This window comes from Gossypium arboreum, chromosome 7 (genome assembly GCF_025698485.1).
Source record: "Gossypium arboreum isolate Shixiya-1 chromosome 7, ASM2569848v2, whole genome shotgun sequence".
Classification (NCBI taxonomy): Eukaryota; Viridiplantae; Streptophyta; class Magnoliopsida; order Malvales; family Malvaceae; genus Gossypium; species Gossypium arboreum.
The window spans coordinates 105,834,369-105,859,346 of NC_069076.1; the positions used below are offsets into that span (position 1 = coordinate 105,834,369).

A 24,978-nucleotide genomic window follows, 5' to 3' on the forward strand; every position below is an offset into this window, starting at 1 on the left:
ATATAGAAAAGTTCAATAATGCATCTCAAAACATTATATGTAGAAATCTATAGTTGGCATATATAAACACATGTATATATACACACCTTTAAGCATTTACTTTTTTTATATATATTATTATAATATAAAATAAATCCACCTCTCTTGCCTTCAATCCTGCCTTAGTATGGAAACTGCATCAAGCTACTGATAAATAAAATATTTAAAATAAAAATAGAATTTAATTTAATTTAATTTAAGACCCATTTTTCGATTTTTTTTCAGTCTAATTCCAATAATGGCCCCTATGCCGTTGGCCTTGCTTGATTATTTATTTTATTTTAAAAATTTTGTTTCTCTCTCTTTTTCTTGTTATTAATAAAAGGCCATGGGGAGAATAGCAAGTGATATTCAAACATAAGCCAAAGAAAGGTATAGAAGCAAAACCAAAAATGCCTACTTCACAGTCACACTGAGGAAGAAAAACAGTGACCAAATATATCAGAAAAAAAAGCCAAACCGAAGCTGTTTCTTTCCCCTTGTCGTTGTTTGTTTCTTGTTCCAAATAGTATATATTCATATGGAGGTGTTTTTACAGTACTGGTTGAAGCTGGTTATGATATGCTTGATGGTGTCAGTTTTGGTGTTAAAAATAGCAGTGTTGCTTTGGTGGAGACCTAAGAAGATTGAACAACATTTCTCAAGGCAAGGGATCAAAGGACCACCTTATCATTTCTACACTGGAAATGTTAAGGAAGCTATGGCCATGATGTTAAACGCTTGTTCACAACCTATGCCTTTATGTCACAACATTCTCCCCAGAGTCTTGGCTTTTTACCACCATTGGAACAAAATTTATGGTACTCTTTTTACTCTTTTTATCATTATATCTTGTCTCTTTTGTAGTAATGGTTGCTGTATGTTGTTAATGCAGGCGGAATGTTTCTGGTGTGGTTCGGTCCGACGGTTCAGGTGACAGTGTCGGATCCTGACATGATAAGGGAAATCTTGAGTTCCAAGTCTGAATTGTATGAAAAGAAGGAAGGTCATCATTTGATAAAACGGCTAGAAGGTGATGGCTTACTTAGTCTCAATGGTGAAAAATGGGGTCATCATAGAAAAACCATAACTCCCATTTTCCATATGGAGAATCTTAAAGTAAGTATTTAATTTAATACACTTACAGCTAGCAATTGCTGCATGAAGATTACTTTTAAGTTATTATTGTTATTATGATTGTAGCTGCTGGTGCCGATGGTGGTACAAAGTGTGAGTGAAATGGTAGAGAAATGGGGGAGGAGCAGATCCGGGGAGATTGAAATTGAAGTTTGCGAATGGTTTCAGAGACTTACGGAAGATGTGATAATGCGTACGGTGTTTGGGAGCTGCTATGAAGATGATGATGGGAAAGCCATTTTTCGTTTACAAGCACAACAAATGGTGCTTGCTGCTCAGGCTTTGCGAATTATTTCCTTACCTGCCTATAGGTAATAAAAATCATACTCCTTTTTTTCTCCTAGACTACACGTGTAGTAACTCATCTATTTATATAGTGTTAATTTAGTATTACTTTTAAAAATAATAATCTCAATATTTATACATTGATTTTTTTTTATTTCTACTTTTCTTTATAAAACTTTCGTCTAAAAAGCAAATCTTGAAAGAATAAAAATTAAACTTTATCATGAAAAGGGAATAAATATTGATTTGACGTAATTGAATTCTTACAGGTATTTGCCGACCAAGAGGAACATAAGTTGTTGGAAAATGGACTGGGAGATTAAGAGGTCGTTGATGAAGCTGATCGAGCGCCGGAAAATCGATACGAAGGGCGTAATGCAAGAGAATGGGGCCAAGAATTTGGTGGGATTGATGATGCAACCCTCTTCTAATATCACCGTCGACGACATGGTTGAAGAATGCAAGACCTTTTTATTCGCCGGCAAACACACCACTTCCAATTTGCTGACTTGGACCACTGTTCTTCTAGCAATGCACCCGCAGTGGCAGGTTCAGGCACGTGAGGAGGTGATAAGGGTGTGCGGATCACGTGCTGTTCCCACCAAAGATGATGTTGTTAAGCTTAAGACGGTAAGCCCCTAAGTCCCCCCACCCTCTGAATTAAAGACAAGTAACATCATGTCTTGTCTCATATATAACTATCAAAACTATATGGTTATTATTATTATTATTCTGGATTGCTTTATTTTAAAAATTTTAAAATTAATTCTTTTTATGAAAAATTAAAATTTAGTTCAAATAAATAAATAAATTTAAATTCTTACTTTTTGCTAATATATTAATGGTTGGATTGTTAATTACTAGGTAAGTGATAATGTTTAATGATGATACTCAATTGAAGACTAAATTATGCTATATTAAAGTGAAGAATTCACTTGTTTTCTTTTTTGTCTTTTATGGTTAAATTATGATTTTGGTCTTATATTATCTTCAAATTTACGATTTAATCTTTTTATTTTCATTTAGCATAAATTTGATCACTATATTTTATAAAATCATTAGTTAGCCTAATTAGTTAAAACTATTAAATATTCTTATTAAATTTTTAATGTAAATTTTAAAAACACCTTCAACTTAACATGTTAGTTTTTTTTTAATGTTAAAACAGTGCTTTGAAGAAGAAAAATACAAACTAAACATTTTAATAATAATAATTAATTATTTGGACTAACTAATGATACAAAAAGAAAAGATATCAAATCATATCAAATTGAAATATATAGATTAAATCTTAAATTTAAGCATGGTAAATGGATTAAAATTATATTTCTCTTTTTTGAAAACAAGTCTAAATTAGATAATATAAGAAATGGAGCATGCATATATACATACATACATACTTGTCCACAATGTGGAAAACGTATTTCATATCGGATTCACATGTTGTGGTGTGCAGCTGAATATGATCTTAAATGAATCCTTACGATTATATCCACCAACAATAGCCACAATCAGACATGCCAAAGTTGATGTAAAGCTAAGGGATTACATCATCCCTCGTGGGACCGAACTCATGATACCAATCTTGGCCCTTCATCACGATCAAGCCATATGGGGAAGCAATGCTAATGAGTTCTACCCGCCTCGCTTCTCCGAAGGTGTGGCACGAGCAGCTAAACACCCTATCGGGTTCATCCCATTCGGCCTTGGGGTCCGTACATGTATAGGACAGAACCTCGCCATTTTACAAGCTAAGTTAACCCTTTCCATCATACTTCAACGCTTCTCCTTTAAATTAGCCCCAACTTACCAACATGCACCCACAATTTCGATGCTACTTTACCCACAACATGGAGCACCAGTTATCTTTAAGCCCTTGTCCCATAGAGATGAGCCACCTTGATTTTATCTCCTCTCCATTGTTGCCTTTTAAAGCATATTATCAAAGAAAAATAGAGATAATTTGCAAGAAAAAGGGGCAAAAAAACTGGCATGAAAATCTTGGTTTTCACCATTGATGTGTTTTGTTACCCTTTAGTCTCTTTTTATGAGTTCATTTAGGATTTTAGGCAAATGGCTAACGAGTGGATTATTGATAAGCTTCTTCATATGCATTTTGTCTTAGCAATTTGTAAGTAGTGTATACTTGTAACACAGTTTTATAGTAATATTTTGTAATGTATACTATATTTGTAAGTTGTAGCATAATGTTTGGGCATATATAGGCTTAATCATGCTCCCCTTCTTATATTTTGTAATGTATGCTATATTTGTCATTTTCCTATTAGATAGAGATAAGGATGACGCGGAATCACAATTTCATACGATCTCTTCTCTTACAGTATAATATATTTAAAGCTATCTCAATGACATGTAGAAAAATTAAAATAATCTCCACACTACTCTTCCAAAATAGTGCTGGAAAAGTTTACAAGTGCATATTTAGAATCAAAGGCCTTTATTATTTTATTTGTTTAATTCACCTTTCACAAGTGTAACACTTTATGAGTACTTTTTGTTTTATAATGTTAATCGCACTTAATTATTAAATTAATATAATAAAAAGATTACGTTAGTGAAAAATTAAACCATGTATACATACTAGTTAATTTAGCAATTTTGTAATGAATGCCTAAGAACAACATAGGAAGGAGGCCGAAAATAGGAACCAAGGCATTGGTGTGACCACACTCAATGAAAAGTTGATTTGTTAATTGCAATGATAAGTTTGGAATGGTTTTAGTTACTTCAAATTCAACCAACTATTTCAACACCTTCCTATAGAAATAAAAAAAAAAAACGATAGCATTAGCATCAAAATATTCATTTCAACTCTCAAAGGGCAAAAAATTCATTCCTTCAAAAGATATACTTACTACTTATAATGAGTAACCCCCTAACATTCTTTTTAATAGAGAAAGAGGTCACATGGGACAAAGAAGAAAAAATGAAATGGAAGAACTTTGCACTTGATCCATTGGAGGAGGAGCAAGCCACGTTCTCTGCAACAAATGTCCATGCTAAAGTTTGGGATAAGAGGTTTGGTCATTTCAATCATGCAGCTGTTGTGAACTTGTAAAGAAAGGAATTGACTCAAAGTCTCCCTTGTTTTGAATCTGAAATTCTAGATTGTAGAACTCGCCAACAAAGAAAGTAATCGAGATTTCCACTCAAGCAATTAACTTGGAGAGCTATTAAAAAGTTGCAATTGATACACACTGATGTGGCTAAACCTCACAACACTCCATCTCTTAATAGAAGTAGTTTCAAAACAATGACGAGGGTAAGTTGGAATTTTAGCAATACTGTGCAAAAGAAAGCACTTCCAGCTGTATCAGCTGATGTAATATTTGCTTCAAGTCGTTTTCCCAATACAAAATTGGGACAAATAATTATATGGCGAGTGTCAAAGGAGATCTTAAAGTTCTGTCTATGAAGGAGATTGTTGCACGTAAGACTACATTGTTGTTGGATCAGCAGAATCGCCTCTCTATTCATGACCTTACTAATAAATTCGAGAAGGGGTTAACTACTGCTGCTAAGTTGTCTGAAGAGGCTAGAATTAGAAAGGCAGCACCACTGGGGAAACATGTCTACTTAAAAAAGCTTAGAGATGTGTTGGAATCTTTAAAAGGACGTGTGGTTGGAAGAAACAAGGATGATGTAGAGGAAGTTTCTTAGAGAGAACTTGGAATTTGCAGCAACTGAAACAAGAAGAAGTGTTGAAAATTCGTTCCAGCCACCGTAACAAAATAATCTAGCTAATGTATATGTTCAACAGAAATTTCTTCTATTTTCCACTTGCCTTTGTCGTTTTCTTTTTACATCAAATTTTTCTCAAAAATTCCAATAAAAATCATAGATTTATCTTTACTTCGAGAAAAAGCAAAATTATTATACAGTTTTAAGTGCACGATTATACACAATATATGCCGACGTAAAAATGACATTCCACATTCAACATCTTGATGTGATGATTTTGTGATTCTTAAAAAATTTGTGAAACTGATTGCTAGGCAATGCAAATTGGATCACATGTGGTTGGAAATTTCAGTGGAAGTAGAGGAGCTGCTTCTATGGGAGTTGAATGTCAACATATAGCAGCTTTCCTTCCAAAAAATTTCTCCCTCAGTTGCTTGTTTATGAATGATGGTATTAGTTGAAGCCTTCATTATATTTATTTATTTTATTTCTTCCAGTATAATAGTCTAAAAGGGAGAATCTCATATACCATCTTTGGTCTCACAAGCTGTTAAGGGAAAGTTCTTGGTCAACGTTTGTGGATTGGATGAGTTGTACAACTAATCCCTTCATTAAATAATCTAATCACTTTTTTTTAATTGTATAAGCTTTTGTTATTATAGAGAAAAGGATAATGATAAATTTAACTCTCAATCTTTATATTTTTTAATTAATTTGGTCTTTATTCTTTTTTAGTTAAATTTGACTATTAATATCTCAAAAATGTTAAACCACTTTTTTAATGAAAATAACCGACTAAAATATTAATTTTTTAATAAAGTTGACGTGACAACTCGTGTTCACTTTATATTAATATAATACTATTTATCTTATATGTCACGTCAATAAACAATTGAAAAATAAAAATCAAATCAAAATTATAAAATTTCATTAAAAAAGCGAAATACACGTAAATTACCACATGGGCTGATATGTTTAAAAATTTAACATTGTGGGGGGTTAAATTTAGCTCTAAATAAAAATAAGAGTCAAATTGATAAAAAAATGTAATATTAATAATTAAATTTAACATTATGCTATGAAGAAATTAGGTGAAATTTTTTGGCTGCCAAAGGAAATGACCATAATTACGGTATTTAATGGTGAAAGGAGTGCATGAAGATTAAATTAAAAATGGGAGAGACTACTAGTCCCTGGCAGTATGAACCAAAACTTTGACCATTTAAATGCTTAAAAAAATCAAACAAACACAACTGAGCTTAAGAGGAAAATTGGGTAAACTTCGTGGTCCTTTCTTTTGATGCAGACATAAAATAATATCAGCCCCATGCTTCTCCATCATTTGGTTGATCCAGTGGTAGAGAATATAGCTTTAAAGTCTTTGGAATTATATATTTTAATTCAATGCTTTGCTTGCTTGCTGTCAAGGGAAACTAACAAGGAACGTTGATGAATACAATGATGAAGTTGTAATGGAGGACAAGAAGGCAAACATCATAGCTGCAACAATAATCTTCGGCCTCATCGTACTGATCGTCGTTGCTCGAGTATCATTGAGACTTTCCAAGGCATTTTTCCTCATTGTAGGGGCAGACATTGCAGTAATCCTTGCAGTATTTGTGTGTCTTGTGATTCGAGGACGTTATCATCGCCGAAGGAAACTGTTGGAAAACAAGTTCGTATCGGAAGGTCGAGAGCTTCGAATCGAGTACAGTTTTCTTAGAAAAGTAGCTGGTGTTCCAATAAAGTTTAAACACAAGGAGCTTGAAGATGCAACAGATAATTTCAAGGCATTGTTAGGCCAAGGTGCGTCAGCGTCGGTATTCAAAGGCATACTAACCGATGGTACATCGGTCGCGGTGAAACGAATCGATGGTGAAGAGCACGGTGAAAAGGAGTTTAGAGCTGAAGTTGCAGCTATTGCAAGTGTACAACATGTTAACCTTGTGAGACTTATGGGGTATTGTTGTGCTCCTTCGGGACCAAGGTACCTTGTTTATGAATTTATCCCAAATGGTTCATTAGATTATTGGATTTTCCCTAGAAAAGAAAGGGGAAGGGGAGGTTGCTTGTCTTGGGATTTAAGGTATAGAGTTGCTATTGATGTGGCTAAGGCACTTTCATATCTACACCATGATTGTAGGTCAAGGATATTACACCTTGATGTTAAACCAGAAAATATATTGCTTGATGAGAATTATAGAGCAATCGTGGCTGATTTTGGTTTATCAAAGTTAATAGGAAAAGATGAAAGTGGGGTTATTACAACATTAAGAGGGACTAGAGGTTATTTAGCACCAGAATGGCTATTAGAACATGGAGTTTCAGAGAAATCTGATATTTACAGCTATGGAATGGTTCTTTTTGAAATGATCGGTGGTCAAAGAAATGTTAGTTTGATTGAAAATGGGAATGACAGATCTCAAAGGAAATGGAATTTCTTTCCTAAAATTGTGAGGAAAAAACTAAAAGAAGGGAAATTAATAGAAGCTATTGATCAAAGACTTGTTGAAGCAGGTGGCGGTGGTGGTGTTGATGAAAGGCAATTGAAAAGACTGGTGTATGTAGCTTTGTGGTGCATACAAGAGAAGGCAAAACTAAGGCCTAACATGGCACAAGTGGTTGAGATGCTTGAAGGACATGTGGTTATAGATGAACCACCTGATACCCAAATGATTGTTGTTGATTTGTTATCCATGGATGATGATGATGGTGGTGGTGGTGGGGATTGTGATCATCGTCATTACAGGCCAAAAATCACTGTGATGGGATCTGATGTAGATTGCAATCCACCTACCTCAACTTCATCTTCATTTTCAATGTCTGTGCTATCAGGACGGTAGCTTCCCTCTTAGATACTATCATTAGCTTGATTCAGCTTGAGGGGGTTTATTATTATTATTATTATTATTTAATTGGCAAATATAAATTTGACAAAATAGATTTTTGAAGAGATCCCTGTGTTTGATCTTCTTTCCTCAGCAAAAGGGTGTATGTAAACAATATCCAGGAGCAGGAGGATCATATTCATTTTTATCTTGTTTCTTTGTATTGAAACATATCTCTGTATACTGCAGTTATTTATCATTTTGCTTCTAAGAGATGGATTGTATTTTTGTCTCGTCTAAAAAATAGTCAATTATAATCAATTAAACTTTATAGGTTAGATCAAAAAATAAACTAATCAATTCTAGTTAACTATGATCAATTAGTCTTTGTACATTAGGTCAAAAAATAAATTAACCTTTTATTAAACTTTTCATCCAATTTCACGGTTAAAAATTGACCTTTGTAGCATAAGGCACACATGATAGATCACGTGTCATTGTAAGGTTATTCCATCAACCACACCAATTTTTAACAATACAAATAGATAAAAATTTTAATAAAAAAGATCAATTTACTCTTTAATTTAATATACAAATACTAATTTATTTTTATTTTTAATAGATGAGACAAAATGTGATACGACTTATGCTACAAAAGCCTTCATGATATTTTTTCTAATGTAACATTTCAAATCTTGATTTTGAAAAAAAAAAAATTAATTTTGTAATTGGGCCAATATTCGGAACAGTTAAACCACCAATTATTGATTTATCCAATTCGCGAATTCAATCAATTCAAGGGTGGAAAAATGACCCACTGCACTGAGACTGCCTTAGGCTCATGGTGAACTTTCCCTAGAAACTTCCTGATTTTCATGTCAAAACCCAGTGTTTTTGTTGAACATTGATTTTTGACCTTTTGAAAGATAATCTCTGAATAAATGTCTAAAATACTAAATTTACTAGGTCAAGTTTCTCAAGCTAAGAAGAAACAAACATAAATTATAATAATCAACAAGAATAGCGTTGAAAGTTCCATAAATTACATAGTAATCAACAAACATGAAGCCCTAATATTGTGTTGTTTTGAGACGTTTAAGTTCGTGTTGAAAAAAAAAAAAGCCTCACAATAAATTTATCTGCAAATCCAATTTAAGGTCCATGAGTTCAATGCAACCACTCGTACAAAAGCATTAACAACGAATTATGTTTCAAGTGCCAAATTCTTCTTCTCCAAACAAATAACCATGGGTAAAAAATGAAAGACACCAAAAAATGGAGAAATGATTACATACGTCGAGACAAAACGGCATTCATTCATGGTCTTAACAACTAACAAGAACATCTACTTCCAATTTGGTGAAGGCTGTCTCGCAATCACGATTGAGCTTCTTTGATGAAAGCTATATCGGAATTTCCGTCTTTTGGTGAGAGCAAGTGCTTCTCTTGATCCGTATCATCAATTTCTGTTGAATCGCCAGGGGTAGCGGTTGAGAGAGATTCAGTTCCATCTTCTGGAAGCAAGCAGCAGCCAAAAGAAGACTTTTGTTCAATATAAGTAGAGTTTCTCAAAGGGGAATAAAAGACAGGTTCTATTTTTCAAGAACAATACAGGAGACAATACAGATGCGTACCTATTTCGTGGTATTCAGGTAACTCTTTTACTTTAGTTACTTGAAGGCTTTCAGGAAGTAAACAGCTGCATAAAGAGCCTACATTTTTGACAAAACAATAAAATTAACGATTTTCGATGTGTTTCCTTCGTTTCATGACCGTGCCAGGTATGCATAATATCAATGATGAAAAGTAGACTAAATGATAATCCATGCTTGGCCTCCTCCTAGTGATTGTTTTCGGTTAAAGTACTAGGGAGGTCCTTGTATTATAGGGATTGGATCAAATTAGTCCCTCTATCATTAAATGGATCAATTTAGTCTTTATACTATTAAAAGAATCAAATATCCAAATTGTAACAAGGTTAACATTTACTGTATAAAAAATTATCTTGAAAATTATTCTTTTAAATTGCGGTTCAATTCCAAACAAAAGATTTCATTTACAGAACAATAAAAACTTTAAAAATATTAACTCTGTTAAACAGTAAATGATAATTTTTTTTTTGAAACAAAAAATGTTAACTCTATTACAATTTGGCCTTATTTAATTTCTTTTAATAGTAAAGGGACTAAATTGATCCATTTAATAGAGGGACTAATTTGATCAAGTCCCTATAATACAAGGACCTCCCAAGTACATTCACCGATTGTTTTCCCTCCAATGGAGTGTCAAGGACTAGTGTCTTCTACCAAACAGAAGTAACTACAAACATAGCCAATTTTTTAGGTTCCACCCAGAAAAGATCTAAAAGCTACAGCACGATTTGAGGAAGAGCAAGGCATTGATATCATCCAATGTCACAGACAATTCTTTAAAAGAAAGATAAAGTAAGGCAAAGACATATACGTGTGTGTATACAAAATGTGTGTCCATATACAGAATGTGATAAACTATAGGAGGATCAACGTACCTAGTCGAGCCATCCGGTTCACCCACCCAGGGATATGTCTGCCTATCAATCTCTGTGCCATGTCATCTGTAAAATGATTACAGTTCTTGGAGATTAGGTGGTAGGTATCTCCATGATACTCGGAAGCTACATTCTCGATAAATTCTCTGAATTCAGAATAAGGCATGTTTATGCGCCCCAACAAGATGGAAGATCGATAGATAAAACCAGGGCAGCTCTTTGGTTCCACTTCAAAACTCCACTAACCGGAAAATCATGGGCCCCAAACCCATACTCTTTCCCATGAACTGCTCATAAATATTGAGATAGATAGATACTTCAGTTTCCTAGATTAAAAAAGATAATCAACATATGAACTAAAATAGATGTCATATACCCAAAAAAAAAATGTTTTCCATCTCTCGTTTTTAGTCAAAACAGCTTAATTCCGAATTCAAACGACTAAATGGACATGCTGAATTTAGTAATAAGCTGTCTTATTTCAAGCATGCTATTAACACCAAAACAAGAAAAGCCTAATCTTAAGTTCAAACTTATAGAACTTAAGTCCTTAACCACAATATATATTCATTTAATCTGAAAAATTTTAGGACCGAAAAGCAAAGATGTTATTAAATTCATATAACATATTAAACTCTGATTAACAATTTTTAACATACAAATTTGAAAATTTTCCACCCCAAATTGCCTTTTTTTTCCAGCTCATATTAAGTGTGACCAATGTTGCAAATACACCCAACAAAAAGTAATAGAAAACTGGATATGAATTCATTTGTTAATCCAGAGATTCAAGTAAGCTTCAAAAGATCTCCATAAAAGTATTATATTCCAAAAAACCCAAATAAATATTTGTTCCTAAGCTACATATTGGAGATAATAACATATAAAAAAACCCTTTAAAATAATTCAGCAAACCCATATCTATTTTCTATGAAGAGAAACCAAATTCTCCATTTTCAAGCAATAAGGAGCTAAACTAACCAATACCCACATCTTAAAAAGATACGATTTAAAGAAATTCCATACCAAAAAAAAAATGAAAGGATTAAAGAAAAGAGGGAACGAACCTTCAATACCGGAGTGGAAAATCCCGAAACCAACCCAATAAGAGTAATTATTGAGAGGAGTGAGATCATAAACATTCAAAATCACATCAGTTTCATTGTAGTTACTCACATTTTGATCCTCGGAGCTGGAATTTGAGACTTTCGCTGCCCCCATTCTTATTTTTTTTTCCCTTTTTGATGAACAAAGAGAGAGGGGAAAATGGTTTGGCAAAGAAAAGATTTCCGGAAATCGTAAAGAAATCTTTTCCTTGTTTAACACAGCGAAAGTCTCAAAAGATAGAGAGGAATCTGTTGAAAGCTGATGTAATTTTTTTCTGGAGGAAGAAGAAGAGTGGAAAATGAAGAAATGAAAGGGCAAAAAATAAAGTAAAGGGCAAGCATGGCAAAGGAGAAAGTTGGCTATGATTGTCTACAGCTTTACGGGATGTTAAAAAAAAAACTTTTTTTTATATTCTAATGCTCTCTGTAACTGAATAATTTTTTATACAGAATTTTGTTAATTATTTCGAAGAGACTTGATTGGATGATATATTTGGGAGGGGCTTATGTTTCTTGGGAATTATTAATTAAACAAAATTTTATAATCTTAATAAGGTTAGAGATAGGTGACTTTGAGGCGATTGGCCAAGTCCTACCTAATATTCCCTTTGAAACGAGAATTTAGGTTAGAATGCTTCGAGGAAAATAATACTAATTTTAATTTCAAATTTTGTTGGATTCATTTCGTATTACGCATTTTAATTTGAATTTAAGTTGATTAGATATGATTTTCAGATTTGGATCAAAATAGCTAAAACAGAACAAAATCATGACGCAGCATAATGCCATTTCTCTTCATATCATTTTATAACAAGGGTAAGCATCATATCACCTTTGTTAGGTTCAAAGTAAACAATCCTTAATGGTAACAAAAAGATTTTTCTTATTCAACGACATAACCGAGCAACCTGAGATGCATACAAATAAAAAGGGCAAATCAAAGTTGCCTGGTTTATCTAAATAATCAATTAATGGACCATGTTTTACAAAGGAAAAATAAAAGAATAATGATAATAATAAAATGACTATGGACCAAGTACGCAGTCATGGTTGCCACTCCTTTCGACACAAACGAGTAGATAACCATCAGAGAAATGGCCGCTACCAGGTTTGGCTCGTCAAAATACAAAAGCTGCTAACAGTGAATGCAATATAGCCCAATAGATCATAATGGCAAGCCGTAAGGCAGGTTGTCGCATGAGTGCCCGATCACAAGAAACCCTGGCAGATTACATAAACATAACATGGTTACATAAAAGGGGCTAGTTTTGGTGCGTAAATGAATAAATAAATCTCAGCTCGGTTACTTTGTTTTGTGCTTCAAATCAACAAAAACAGAAAAATAACACTTGCCATAAGCCATCTATCATGTCAGATACTGGTCTTGTAAACCTTGGAACAATTCTTGATGTGGTAAGTGATTTGAAACCATGAACTGCAGAAACATTGAAATTAAAATGTAAGAACTAAAGGATGTATGCTTCTAAATAAAAAGTTATCTCTTCACTTGAAGCAGAAAAAGACGTGAACAGAAAAGCAGTAAAGAGTACCTTTATCTTCATCTTCATCTTCTAACCTACTATTACTAACATCATCTGAATCTATATGAATAGCAACTTGATCATTATTGACTTTACGCAAACTACGAACTTGGGAAGCCGAGGAGTTCCCTGGTACAGCCCACTGGTTTATCTACAGAAATGTTTAGCAAAATAGATTACTCAATATAAGTATTTTTTTGCAAGTGACAATGCAAAAGCTAGAACACATTCTTGTGCGCAGATGAGATGAAATTATCAAACTGCCACTTAATAAGCAAGATATATTATTATATGGATGAACTGCCAGTATATCTGCAATAAAGATTCAGCTTCTTTAGTTCTATTCATGCATCTATGAATGTCTAGTACACCAAGCCAAGACTTCTCCCTTATAGAATGAAATAAGGAAAAAGAAGTTGTATTCTTGCATCAGAGTTTTGCCTCTCACTGGCTTTGTTGGAGGTCCTAATGCCCCATCTGCTGTTAAAGGGAATTGCAAACACATAAAATAACTTACCACAGGTTCAACTTGCACAATTTCAGAGTTTGCACTAGCTGCATGATCCACATCTCCTGCACCTTCAAGCAAATTTAATAGGGATTCTTTCTCTTGCAAAGTCTTCTTGAGGGTTTCTTCCATGCGTGTTAGCTCCTCCACTTTAGTCCGTTCTGCTTGCAACAATTCATCCTTACTTTGTGCAGCCACACGTAGGTTCTCAAGTTCAGATGTAATAGAGCTAAGCTTTTTCTGTATTATTTCCTTGTATTCAGGCACCTGAATGTCCTTCATATCAAAATGCAGATGGGGTAACCCAACACAAGAAACAATTCCCTCAAACCAAGTCAAAAACTCATGTATCTCATTTGATTCTCTTTTAGAGTTCATTTGTGATGCAGCAAGAAGATCATTGGTGCATCTGGTGACCTCTTGTCTTAAGAATGAAATCTCAGCATCCCGATCTTGTAGTTCTGATTGAAGCTGTTCAATCTTGATAAGAAGACTTTGTGATAGATCACGAAGCTCATCAAACTTGCTCACAGTGATGGAAAGCTTTTTCACAACCTTCCCATGAGAAGCTTCAAGGTTCTCTAAATCTATGTTCTTCTGTTGCAGGACTTTTTCTAGTTCCTCGTTCTTTTTTGTCAACTCTTCCATTTGGACCTCCTCCTCATCAAGTGCTTGCATAAGGGCCTCGATTTCTGTCAGCAAATAGCATTCACAAATAAGGATCCCAACTCTAATACACACAAACACAACTATATGTAAAACAAAGTAGGATTCAACCAATACACATACCTTGGTCTTTGGATGATAACACATCTGTCAGTGATTTGACCCTATCATGCAATTCCACTGAGTTGGCTTGCACATCCTGCAGTTCTTTTACTCTCTGCTGCACTGACTTATTTTCTTCCTTCACCACTTCCAGTTCTTTTTCCAAATCATGCACCAGTGTTTTTGACGATTGAAGATCTCGTGAGTAATTCATGGCAGCAGCTTCAGCTAACTTAATTTGACCAACAAGCTCTGCGCATATCTGATCTTTTTGGATGTCCTTCTCCTGAAGATCTTTCCGTAAATTTTCTACAGTAATTTTCATCTCCCTTTGGCTTCCTTCAGCAATTTGATATTTCATGCTCAAAAAATCTTTCATTGTTGATAAAAGTTTATCAGCCATAGTCTTGATTTGTTCCTCGGACAAAACTCTGTTTTGTCCGCCAAGTGCAAGTGCTCCAGCTAATTCCAGATCTGCAGTAGTTGAACTATTTCCTAACAGCTCGGCTTTTCCATTTTCAATTTCCAAGACCAAATTAGCACAAGCTTCATAAAGCAAGGCAACATTCCTTCTCAAGACAACTATCTCCATGTCTTTCTCTTTCCCAATTGATTCTAAATGCATAATATTCCTCCTCATATCTTCAAAAGATTCATTTTGAGAATTTCTCTCTCTATGCAAGATTCCCACTACGTTCCATAGACTGTAACCTCGTTCATGCAATGATTTTGAGCACCCAATGAACTTTTCTTTGAGTGCAGTAATTTCAGTTGTCAAATCCTGCAGGTGATGCCAGATTGAACTGCAAACTTCAACTATAGCATTGTCATCCACAGGTTCCTGTATGTTGGCAATTGATGAAGTATCTGTGGATTGAAAGTTCACCTGAAGAGGAAACCAAGAAACAATTAGAATAACAATCCATTCGTAGAGAATACCCCAAGAAACAGATGAGGTCTTCGGGGTTTGTTCTTTTGGGCAATCAAAAGTTTTTGCTCAATATAGATGACTTGCATGCAACTCAAAGAAATAAAATATATTTATGGTGGAAACACAGCAAGCACAATTATCAACTGGTTGCAGAAGGAAAATACAAAAGAAAACATGAAAGGCAAACCACTAGATTTACCAAAAAAAGAAAAAAAAGCAGCCAATGCACAAACAAAAGACAGGCCATGAAAAACATTACCTTGTCCTCTAAATCACTGGAGATACTGTATGGCAAGCCAGCCACATCTTGGGCATCATCCCCTTCCAAGCACAACTTAATGTTAACCTCCAAATTTTGCAAAAATTCCAAGTCCTTCATAAAAGCAATGTAAAGTAGATTTTGAATATCATTGAAGCCCTTTGTGACTTCATTCACACAGGACTGTAGCATCATTAATTCAGAATACTGTTTTCTTTTTCCTTCAGAGTGAACTGTAGATAACTCTTCGAGCCGTGAAAGAACTTCAAGTTTTGCAGCCTCTGCCACCTCCCTATCCTTCGTGACTTCTGTAAGCTCAACCGAAATTTTGGCTAGATCTTCCTGAAGACCATCGTTTCTCTCTTGAACTTCATTCAACTCTGCAAGCAGTAGCTCTGCAGCTCTCTTGGACTTCTGCGACTCTTGTTTAGAAGATGACACAGAGGCATGCAAATCATGGCACACTTTCCCAATTTGTCCCAACTTCTCCACTGGATCAAAGGTATCAATTTCAACACCAGCATCAATGTCAGCTATTGCATTTAATATCCCATTTAAAGTATGTCTTTTCTCCTCCAACATGCGTTCGGTTTCTGTCAAATGATTCCTCAAGAACAAATTGTCAGCTTCTAAGGCTTCTACTTTTTGGGGGTAAGTGGAGAAGTCCCTCATCTTTAGTTCATAATCAGCCAGAGCATTTTCCTGGTTGCTAAGCTCAGATTTCAAGCGTTCCAGCTCAGCATTCATCTCTTCAATTGTTTTCTTCAGACCATCCCGTTGTTGCACCAAAGATTTCCCTTTTCTAACAGCAACATTTAACTTTTCTCTCACAAAAGCTGACTTCTGCTCTTCTTGATTAAGTAGCCCTTGCAACTCCTCTCCTTTCCTTTCAAGTGCTTGAACTTCATGAAGCAAAGATTGATGCTTTCCGAAGTATTCATCTCTTTCCTCCTTCGCTTGCATCAAGTCATGCTGCACTTCCTCCAGTTCTTTTTTCAAAGAAGCTACATCCTCCTGGCTAGTTAGAGCATCTCTGCTTCCAGCTTGATCAAGGGTTGGATCACATAGCTTAGTCTGGTCGATTTCAATATCCACAGGTTCAGGATTCACAGACTTGAGATTAGTGTAATTCTCTATAAGCTTCTTCAGTAATCCTTCTAATGATGCAGTACTACTGCCACCAGAACCCAAATCTTTTGCTTCAGGATCCTGTAACACATCACAAACCAAGTACTGCAATCTCCTTATTTCACCCTCCATCTTGAGAAGATTCTCCTCCTCTTCCTCAATCCTCTTATCCAATTCTTCCTTCAAACCACTAACTTTAATCTGAAGTTTTTCATTCTCAACTTCAAATTGAGTTGCCTTTGCTGCAAGGTTATGATTATCAGAAGTCAAAGCATCCAATCTTTCAGAAAGGTGCTCCCTCTCAAGGGCAACTGATTGAAGGTCTGAGTCAAGATCTGATATTCTCTTTTCAGACTCTTCCAAATCAGCAGCTACTGACCCAAAATAATTTTGAAGGTCATCAATCTTCTTCTGCAAAGAATTTTTATCATGATTAGCCTCTGAAAGTGCCCCACCTAGCCATTCAATCTTTTCCTCGGGTTCAATGGACCGCATCTGTGAAGGCATATCAATTCTGCCCAAAAGTTCCTCCCATCTTTGCACCAAGTGGTTTCTTTCCATCAAGGACTGCTCAAGCATTTCATTTTGTTCTGCCAACCCATAAAACTTGCTCTCAAGGTCCTCATATTTTCTTCTCCAGTCATCCCCTGAAGTTAAGGTTGGTTGTGCATCTTCTTTCCAGGTATCAACAGTGACAAAACCCGCATCAGAGTAGGAGCCTCCAACAGAACTTTTCTGCTCCCAATCTGGGGCAGGCAAAGAATTATCAGTGGTGGACCTTGCTAACCAATCAACCTTTTCAATGATATCTCTAGAATGGAAATGCTCAGGCAGGTCTAAGTCTTCTAAAATCTCTTCAATTCTCTGCAGTACAGAGTCTTTGAGAAGAAATGATTCTCTTAATGCAGTAGCTGAATTGCGTATGTATGAAAGTTCAGATTCCAAAGCTTCCACACGCTCACCTGCCTCCGAGTAAGTCTTCAGTTTTATTTCTAACTCCTGAAGCTGGGCATCTTTTACCTGTAATTCCTGTGAGAGTCTCTCTAGTTCAGCAGATGTCTCTGCAAGTGACTGCTTAAGACCATCACGCTGCACCACCAAACCTTTCCCCTTTGCCACAGCAATGCTAAGCTTCTCCCTAACAGAAGATACCCGCTGTTCTGACTGTTCAATTTCACTTACTTTTTTCAGTAACTCAGAATGTGCAGTCTGAAGGGCTTCTTCTTTCTGGCGCAAACTTTCTTTCAGAGTGAGGATTTCAAATTCCTGCTGAAGTCTCAAGGCATCTAACTGATGTATCTTTTCCTCTACTTCTGTCAACCCAAACATCTTAGATCCAAGATCCTCTCCACGATTACTCACCTGTTGATCAATGTCTTTGTATTTCTTGACAAGCAAACAAACTAACAATTCAAGGTGGGAACCAGGAGTTCTATCTGAGTCAGTCTCAGAGTCGTCCAGTTTTACAACATTCTCAACCTGTTCAATAAGCTTTTGAATGGCATTAGAATGAAGGCATTCTCTCCTCATTTCCACAACGTCTCTTGTCCTATTCATCATTTCTAAATTCAGCTGGTCATTAACAGACTGAAGCTGGAGCCTTTCACCCAAAACGTTCTCCAGTTGTTCAATGAGGATCTTATACTTGCTGTAGTCTAAGGGATCAGGCAGCTTCTCAACTTGCGTATTCATTTCAGGCTCACCCACCAAAACGCATGAATCAATCACAAGTTTCTTCAGATCATTATACAATTCATGTAGCATCCCTACCATGAATTCATTATTCCTATGCAAATCATTATACTTCTCATCTACTTCTTTGTATGAATTCAATATTGCATCATGACCTGCATGAGCAATTTCTAGTTGCTCTTGTAGCTCTCGGATATTGTTAATGGCAGAATCAACAGAAATAGCAAGCCGGCTATTCAGATCTGAGATATCACTGCTGTTATCTGAGAAGCTGAAGTTAGAAACTTGCCCAACAGACAAATCAAGTCTCCTGACTGTCTCCACAATCTGAGTAACCATAGATCTCAATTCTAGTTCAGGCATCAAAGCCCTCTCAGCTGCTTCCTTCTGCGAATTTTTGAACTGTTGATTTAAAGCAGAAGTAGTATCATCTGACCTTTGCTTTAAATCAGAGAATTGACTCTGCATTTCAGTAAGTTTCAACTGATACTCACTCAACTTCTTGCCAAGCTCAGCATTTTCCGAACTGAGGCTACTTTCTTGCTGCTTTAGAGCTTCATGTAGAACCTTAAGTTCATTGTACTTAGCTTCAATGCCATAAGCATGTTGCTTAGAAGCTTCATACAGAACCCCCAGTTCAATGTTGGATGCGTGGAGAATGTCGCTGTATTCCTTCAAAGTTTCATGTAGAACCCTGTGCTCTTGAAATGTGAAATTAGCAGATTTTCTACAATCCCTCTCTCCTCTATAAAGAAAACTGGCATCATCAGCATCTTGACCCAAGAGCTTAAGCAGAGCTCTTAAATTTTCTGTTACCTCTTTAGTTGAATTAAACAGGTCTCCCAGTAACTGATATTCAGGCAAATCTCTCCTCTCAACCTCAGGTTCATCATGATGCACCTGTGGTTCAGAGGCTTTAGTTAGATTTGATACTCCTGGTGCAGCTGATTTACTGATGGAGTGCTGTAATGAGACTGAATGAGAGTGCATCTGTTCAATTGTCATTTCAAGGTTTTGCAATATTCTCTCAGCCTCCTTCAAGTGTCCCTTCAGGACTAGAAATCCAGAAGAATCATCAAAGACTTCCTGTTCAAGCAGCACAAGTGATGACCCACCAACAACGTCATTAGGTCCAAGTTTCTCCGATACCACAGTAGATTCGTCAGGATCCTGCTTCAAAGGTATGAAGCAGGAAGGTTCATAGTTGGCAGCATTTTCAAGGACCTCCCTACTCACACCCAGACCTTTTACTTGACTCCCGGCTTCAATATTCTGGTTTCCCCTACTATCAGTTTCCACTAACTTGGCCTTATGCACATCCAAACTGGCATTGAGGAAACTATTTTCCTCCATTAGCTTCTCTAGGTGTACTGTTAATACTTTTAGTTCAGCCTCAAGTTGCATCTGTTCCCCATTCTGTCTAGTTAACTGCTCTTGAAGAACAAGGAGCTCAGAAGCAAGTCTTTCATTCTCATGGATGAAATAATCCTTGTCCTCCTCAAGCTTCTTTCTCTCCTCTGTAACGAAAGCAAGTTCACCATTCAATTTGGATTTTTCAAGTTGTAAAGAAGCCAACAAATCTTTACACTCTTCCAAATCAAGAGCAGCTTTCTCTTTCCCTTGTGCAAGCAACTCCTTCTCTTCTTCAAGCTTTATTCTTTCTTCTGACATTATAGCAAGATTGATTATATTAGAATGTTCCACCTGTAAAGCTGAAATCAAGCTTTTGCAATCAGCTAATTCTGTCCGTAGCTTCTCATTTTCCTGAAGGGACAACATTTTCTCATCCACAAGTGCCTTTCTCTCCTCTGTCAGCGAAGCAAGATTCATGTTTAACTGCTCACTCTCCACCTGGGAAGTGATCACCAAGTCCTTGTATCTAGCTAACTCCAGTAACAGTTTTTCATTCTCAAGGAGAGAAGATTCCTTTTCCTGTGCAATTGTGCTTCTCTCATCAGTCAGAGAATAAACGGTCCTATTCAAGTTCACATTATCTGCCTGCAAAGTGGCCACCTGATTCTTGTACTCAGACAATTCAGAAAAAAGGCTTGATAAATCCTCTTGTGACCTTACCAGGCTGCTCTGCAACTCATTTGCTCTAGAAGAAAATTCCTCAATTTGCAACAAAGCAGTATTAAGTTCGTTCTGCAACTCCTCCCTTCCACTTCCAGAAATCTGGAGTTCAGACCTACATTGTGCTAGCTCTTCTCCAAGGCAGGCATTCGTCTCATGAACCTTGTTGATGGAAGAATGAAGAAGAGATATTTCATCAAGAAGCTGATGACAATGCCGTTCAGATTCCATATGCAGATCTGACTGCTCAGAAAGCTTTAAGTAAAATATATCTTTTGAAAAACTTGTGAGATACAACTCCTCTTTTAATTTCTCGAATATATCTGGATGGTAGGAAGGTGATAGATTATCGGTCCCACTTATTTCAAGGGAAACAGATTCGTGAGAGTTCAGCAAAAGCCTATATTCATCTTCATCAAGACTTCTAATCGCCTCTACTAGCTGAGAGAGTTTGACTGGAGTACCACCTCTGGCAAGAGACAGAATCAGATTTGATGAAATCAATCTTGTCATCTGAAGAGATCTTTCATGACCTAGATCTTCAGACACAAAGGAGACCTCTGGTAAGTATTGTTGATTTCCTTCTAAACTGTTGCCCTCACCGTAATCAGAAAATGAAGGGCACATTTCTTGTTCTTCTTTGACAGGTGAATAGGGTATTACATCTGGGGCCTGTTCATTTGTCAATTGAGAACTAGCAGCCAAACTTCCATCTTCCCAGGAACTGCTAGATGCCCCAGTAGATACAATGCTAGCATCTCTGCTGAAGGCCTCCTCTGTCTCATTGGATGCCCCCTCCATGCTAGTTACTCCTGGAGTAGCCCCTTCAAGAGGTTCATCACATTCACCGTGCCCAGACAAAGTAAGCCTACCATCAACTTCAAACTTTGCTTCACCACCTCTATCAAGCTGATTCATCCCCAAACCATCAGTTTCCTGCATTGCACCTACCCAGCAACAAATGAGAACTTAATTATACATCAAATACATACATAACTTATCCTAATTTTGCCCAATGCAATCCCCTAACAAAGAGAATTAGAGGGAAAGAAAACTAAAATCAAGAGGAGGAGAGCACAACCTACATCTGTTATCTGATCTCCCCTTGCTTGAGACAAGTAGTTATCAGACAAATCATCTGCTGAAAGCAGTGAATTTTGCCCCATTTCCTTGTTGACCACTGTCCCCTCTTTGGTATCAACTGAAGCAGAAGGATGTGGCACATTATAATGCTTTATTTCCCCCTCCAAAACTGGGATATCTCTTCTTGAGGAACGTATTTCTGTGCTCGTCATACTATCAACAGTCTGAGTACTTTGCTCTCCATTTGGGACTGAAAAATCAACAAGTGTGACCACCTCAGCGGGTAATCCAGCATTATGGGCTGCTAGAGTCTCGATGTTACCTGTCTCCTCAGACACAATAGACTCTACTGGTGAAACAAATGCTGCAGTATCGGGCCCAGAAGGCAATGAACTCTTCTCAGCAGACTGTGACACTGTTGAGTCACCAGCTGTGGTTTCCCCTTCAGAAACCTGCAGCAAGGCTGTTTGTTTGGCAACCGGGTTTGTTGCATCACTATCAGATCCATGCTGCTCAGGTTTTTTAGATTTTTTAGAAGATTTTCCTTTACTGCTACTTCCTTTACCATCCTTTTTCTGACGAAATTGTTGAAGCTGACAAAAGATGACATAAAATTAAGTACTAATCAATCCTATTACCTAAAAAAATGAGCTCAGACATTTCTTATAAGGGAAACAAAATTAATAATAATTAAAATTTTACTTCAGTGAAGTGAAGGAAATTAAAACAGCTAAAGTTCAATCTTCTACTTAAGGTTCAGAATACCTAGACATATTTGATTCTTCAACAAAAGAAGTAAACATGGTACTGAAGAACATCAGAAATCAGTAACGACATAAGAAACACCATGTAGGTAAACGATAAGCAGGCATTAAAAAACTACGGGCCTCAAAGAAAAAAAAATCGTTGAAAACAACAACCAGAGCATGCTGGGAAGAAAAGAGGCAACTGGCCAAACTACCCCTAATCAAATATGAAAAGAGTAAAATAAAAGGGAAACCTTTTTCCGTCCGGCAGTGAGCAGATCAGTACGGTTCTTATTCTTCTCCATCCGATCCGCTCCAATTTTGCCCCCCACTCTGATCCTTTTAGAAATCAAAACCGAGTCTCAACCACCATCAGGATCTTCCCCCATTAACCACGTCCACAACAAACAAAGAAACAAACACAAATTAATAAAAATGAAAAATAAATATCGTCATATATATATATATGAAACCAACAGCTGCAGTGTCAAAACCATGTGTCAATTGAAGATTCGAATAACTTAAATTGCTTTTGGTTTTCAAACAATTTTCTCCTATCTCAATAAGGTTCCAATCCTATTACCGTAAAGGATTACAGAAAAGCGAATTCGATTGACGATGAAAAAAGGAAATGGAGAAAAGATTGCGATATTGAAATACCTGGAAATGGCGAGATCTGGTTGATAAAATGTGGCGCCGTGAAGGAGGGTGGATATTGCTATTTAGTATTGGTGAGGGTGCATTTGTGTAGCGTACGTATGGTTTGTTGGTGTTGGTTTTTGGGTTATCACTTGGATCTAACGCAAACTTCTCAAAATCCTGTGCTGGTGAAATGTCTGATTCCGCAAATTTTCACATGTTTTTGTATTTTGGATTTGGAGTGGAAACCAATGGCGACAAGGATTAATTTACGCTCCATTTTTTTCATGTGGGCCGATCGTACTGCTCCATTTCAGTGATCTGTTTGGTCTATTATAGAATAGGGCTTTGATTTGAAGAGACATTCAATTTTGAGCATAATGGGTAAATTTCAATTCCAAACTCTCTACTTTGATTTGAAGAATGGTTAAATTTTAATTTGATCCTATATTTTGCTCAAATTTAGATTTAATCCATATACTTTAATTTTGACATAATTTGATATCTCAATTTTTATAATGTCATTAGTTAGTCTAAATACTTTATTCTAATTAAATTGATTAAGTGAATTTTTAAGAAGTGTTAACACCGTTAAAACTCTCTTTATTAAATTCAAGTTCATTACAATATTATTTTTTATTACATGGATACAACTGAGTTTTTTATTAATTCAAAATTCCACACCAAAAATTTAATAAAAGAATTTTAACAATATTAACAAATAGACCTAAATTTTTAAATTCAAAAAGCAGAATAACTAACTTCCTGAAAATAAAAATATGGAGATCAAATTCAAAATATAGGAAGACTCCAATAACTTTGTGTAACACCTCTCACCTGAGTTAAACCAATAACCCGAGTAATAGGTGTCACATTTAGTGTTGTGTTTACCTGCAATTAGTGTAAAAACAACGGTGGCAGTGATATTAGATACTGTAGTGATACTATAGCATGAAACAAAAATTAAGCTAAACGCACCACATCGCCTATCCAAAGGGGTACTTAGTCACCGAGTTACTAAATTGACCAAGTCACTAAGCTAACATAATATTCAAAAATTTATCAAGTATTTTCACTAGTACTTACGTACAAATACTATAATTAAACTTAAGTACATGTCATTCTAAATTTCAAAATTTATATACCAAAACTTGTCTTTGGATCTTATTGAGTGATGCGATCCAAATTGGCATTACAATCCTCAATTTATCTCTAACTTTATCTTTTATCTACGCGTTTTAAAACAAACATGTTAAATTATGTGAATAGCTTAGTAAGTACTCAATTGAATTCAATCTTACCATTTTTATATATTTACAATTTAATTTATTTTTATTAACATTTATTCACACAATTTGTTTCATTAATATACTTAAACTTTTAATTTATTTTTCAAAACATAAAATTATTTAAATTAATTTTATAATTTATAATTTTACTTTAACACATATAGTCACTAATCAACTTCCACACTCATATATCAAAATAGTTTTTATATCACAAACATAACATTAACACTTAATTTACATAATTCATTTACTAATTAGTTCACATGTATCATTGAAACGCATATATCACTATAACACTTTTACTTTCACATTTCACTTTTGCGGTCTATTATTAATCTCAAAGGAGTTCAATAATTTTGAGACATTGCAGAGATCCAACCAAACACTGTAACACCCCTATCCCGTAACCGTCGCCGGAATAGGACAAGGCGTTACCGGAAATCAGAAAACAGATCTTAACAATAAAATTTTGAACATTCTCTTGAAATAAAGATTTTTTTTTATATAAATGCTAGACACAACCAGTGATCGAATTTCTAACTTATAAAATTAAACATCCAAAAGATGCCATATTCGCATGGCTTAAATACGTTAACCAAAATATCCTTCCACTATTAGTCTATTCTATACATGCCTTAAACCTTAATGATATACAAACTTTATCTACTCACATGATAACTCGATAGTGTGATGAAATCTCCTCGACTTCCAACCCAAG

At 35.6% G+C, this 24,978-nt stretch overlaps 4 protein-coding genes and 1 pseudogene across 7 annotated transcripts; 3 read left to right on the forward strand and 2 right to left on the reverse strand.

Annotated features, from left to right (window-relative positions):
- The first annotated feature begins 286 nt into the window (after positions 1-286).
- On the forward strand, positions 287-1,470 carry LOC108476857 (cytochrome P450 734A1-like). The gene is made up of 2 exons (XM_053031056.1): positions 287-1,137; positions 1,222-1,470. The coding sequence occupies exons 1-2, from the start codon at positions 919-921 to the stop codon at positions 1,468-1,470; spliced, it is 468 nt and encodes a 155-aa protein (XP_052887016.1). The 5' UTR covers positions 287-918.
- A 274-nt stretch (positions 1,471-1,744) lies between these two features.
- On the forward strand, positions 1,745-2,182 carry LOC128295572 (cytochrome P450 734A1-like). Its single transcript, XM_053031257.1, has one exon. It carries the CDS (start codon positions 1,747-1,749, stop codon positions 2,080-2,082), a length of 336 nt encoding a protein of 111 aa, XP_052887217.1. The 5' UTR covers positions 1,745-1,746; the 3' UTR covers positions 2,083-2,182.
- Positions 2,183-6,268: 4,086 nt separating this feature from the next.
- LOC108476867 (probable receptor-like protein kinase At5g20050) lies at positions 6,269-8,201 on the forward strand. The gene has a single exon (XM_017779231.2). The coding sequence runs from the start codon at positions 6,615-6,617 to the stop codon at positions 7,983-7,985; it is 1,371 nt and encodes a 456-aa protein (XP_017634720.1). The 5' UTR covers positions 6,269-6,614; the 3' UTR covers positions 7,986-8,201.
- Positions 8,202-9,076: 875 nt separating this feature from the next.
- LOC108468177 (deSI-like protein At4g17486) lies at positions 9,077-12,069 on the reverse strand (annotated as a pseudogene).
- Positions 12,070-12,373: 304 nt separating this feature from the next.
- LOC108451150 (trans-Golgi network-localized SYP41-interacting protein 1-like) lies at positions 12,374-23,314 on the reverse strand. Of its 4 annotated transcripts, none has more exons than XM_053030455.1 (10): positions 22,993-23,314; positions 22,587-22,711; positions 21,909-22,179; positions 21,589-21,836; positions 15,611-21,439; positions 14,442-15,306; positions 13,662-14,344; positions 13,154-13,295; positions 12,957-13,038; positions 12,374-12,824 (listed from the first exon to the last, which is right to left on the reverse strand). In XM_053030455.1, exons 2-10 carry the CDS (start codon positions 22,635-22,637, stop codon positions 12,722-12,724), a joined length of 8,274 nt encoding a protein of 2,757 aa, XP_052886415.1. In that variant the 5' UTR covers positions 22,638-22,711; positions 22,993-23,314; the 3' UTR covers positions 12,374-12,721. The 4 variants fall into 4 exon arrangements, with proteins under 4 accessions (XP_052886415.1, XP_017604379.1, XP_017604382.1 ...); XM_017748890.2 differs by having other exon boundaries at positions 15,611-21,450; positions 21,585-21,836; XM_017748893.2 differs by lacking the exons at positions 21,909-22,179; positions 22,587-22,711; positions 22,993-23,314 and having other exon boundaries at positions 15,611-21,450; positions 21,589-21,724.
- Positions 23,315-24,978: the final 1,664 nt, after the last annotated feature.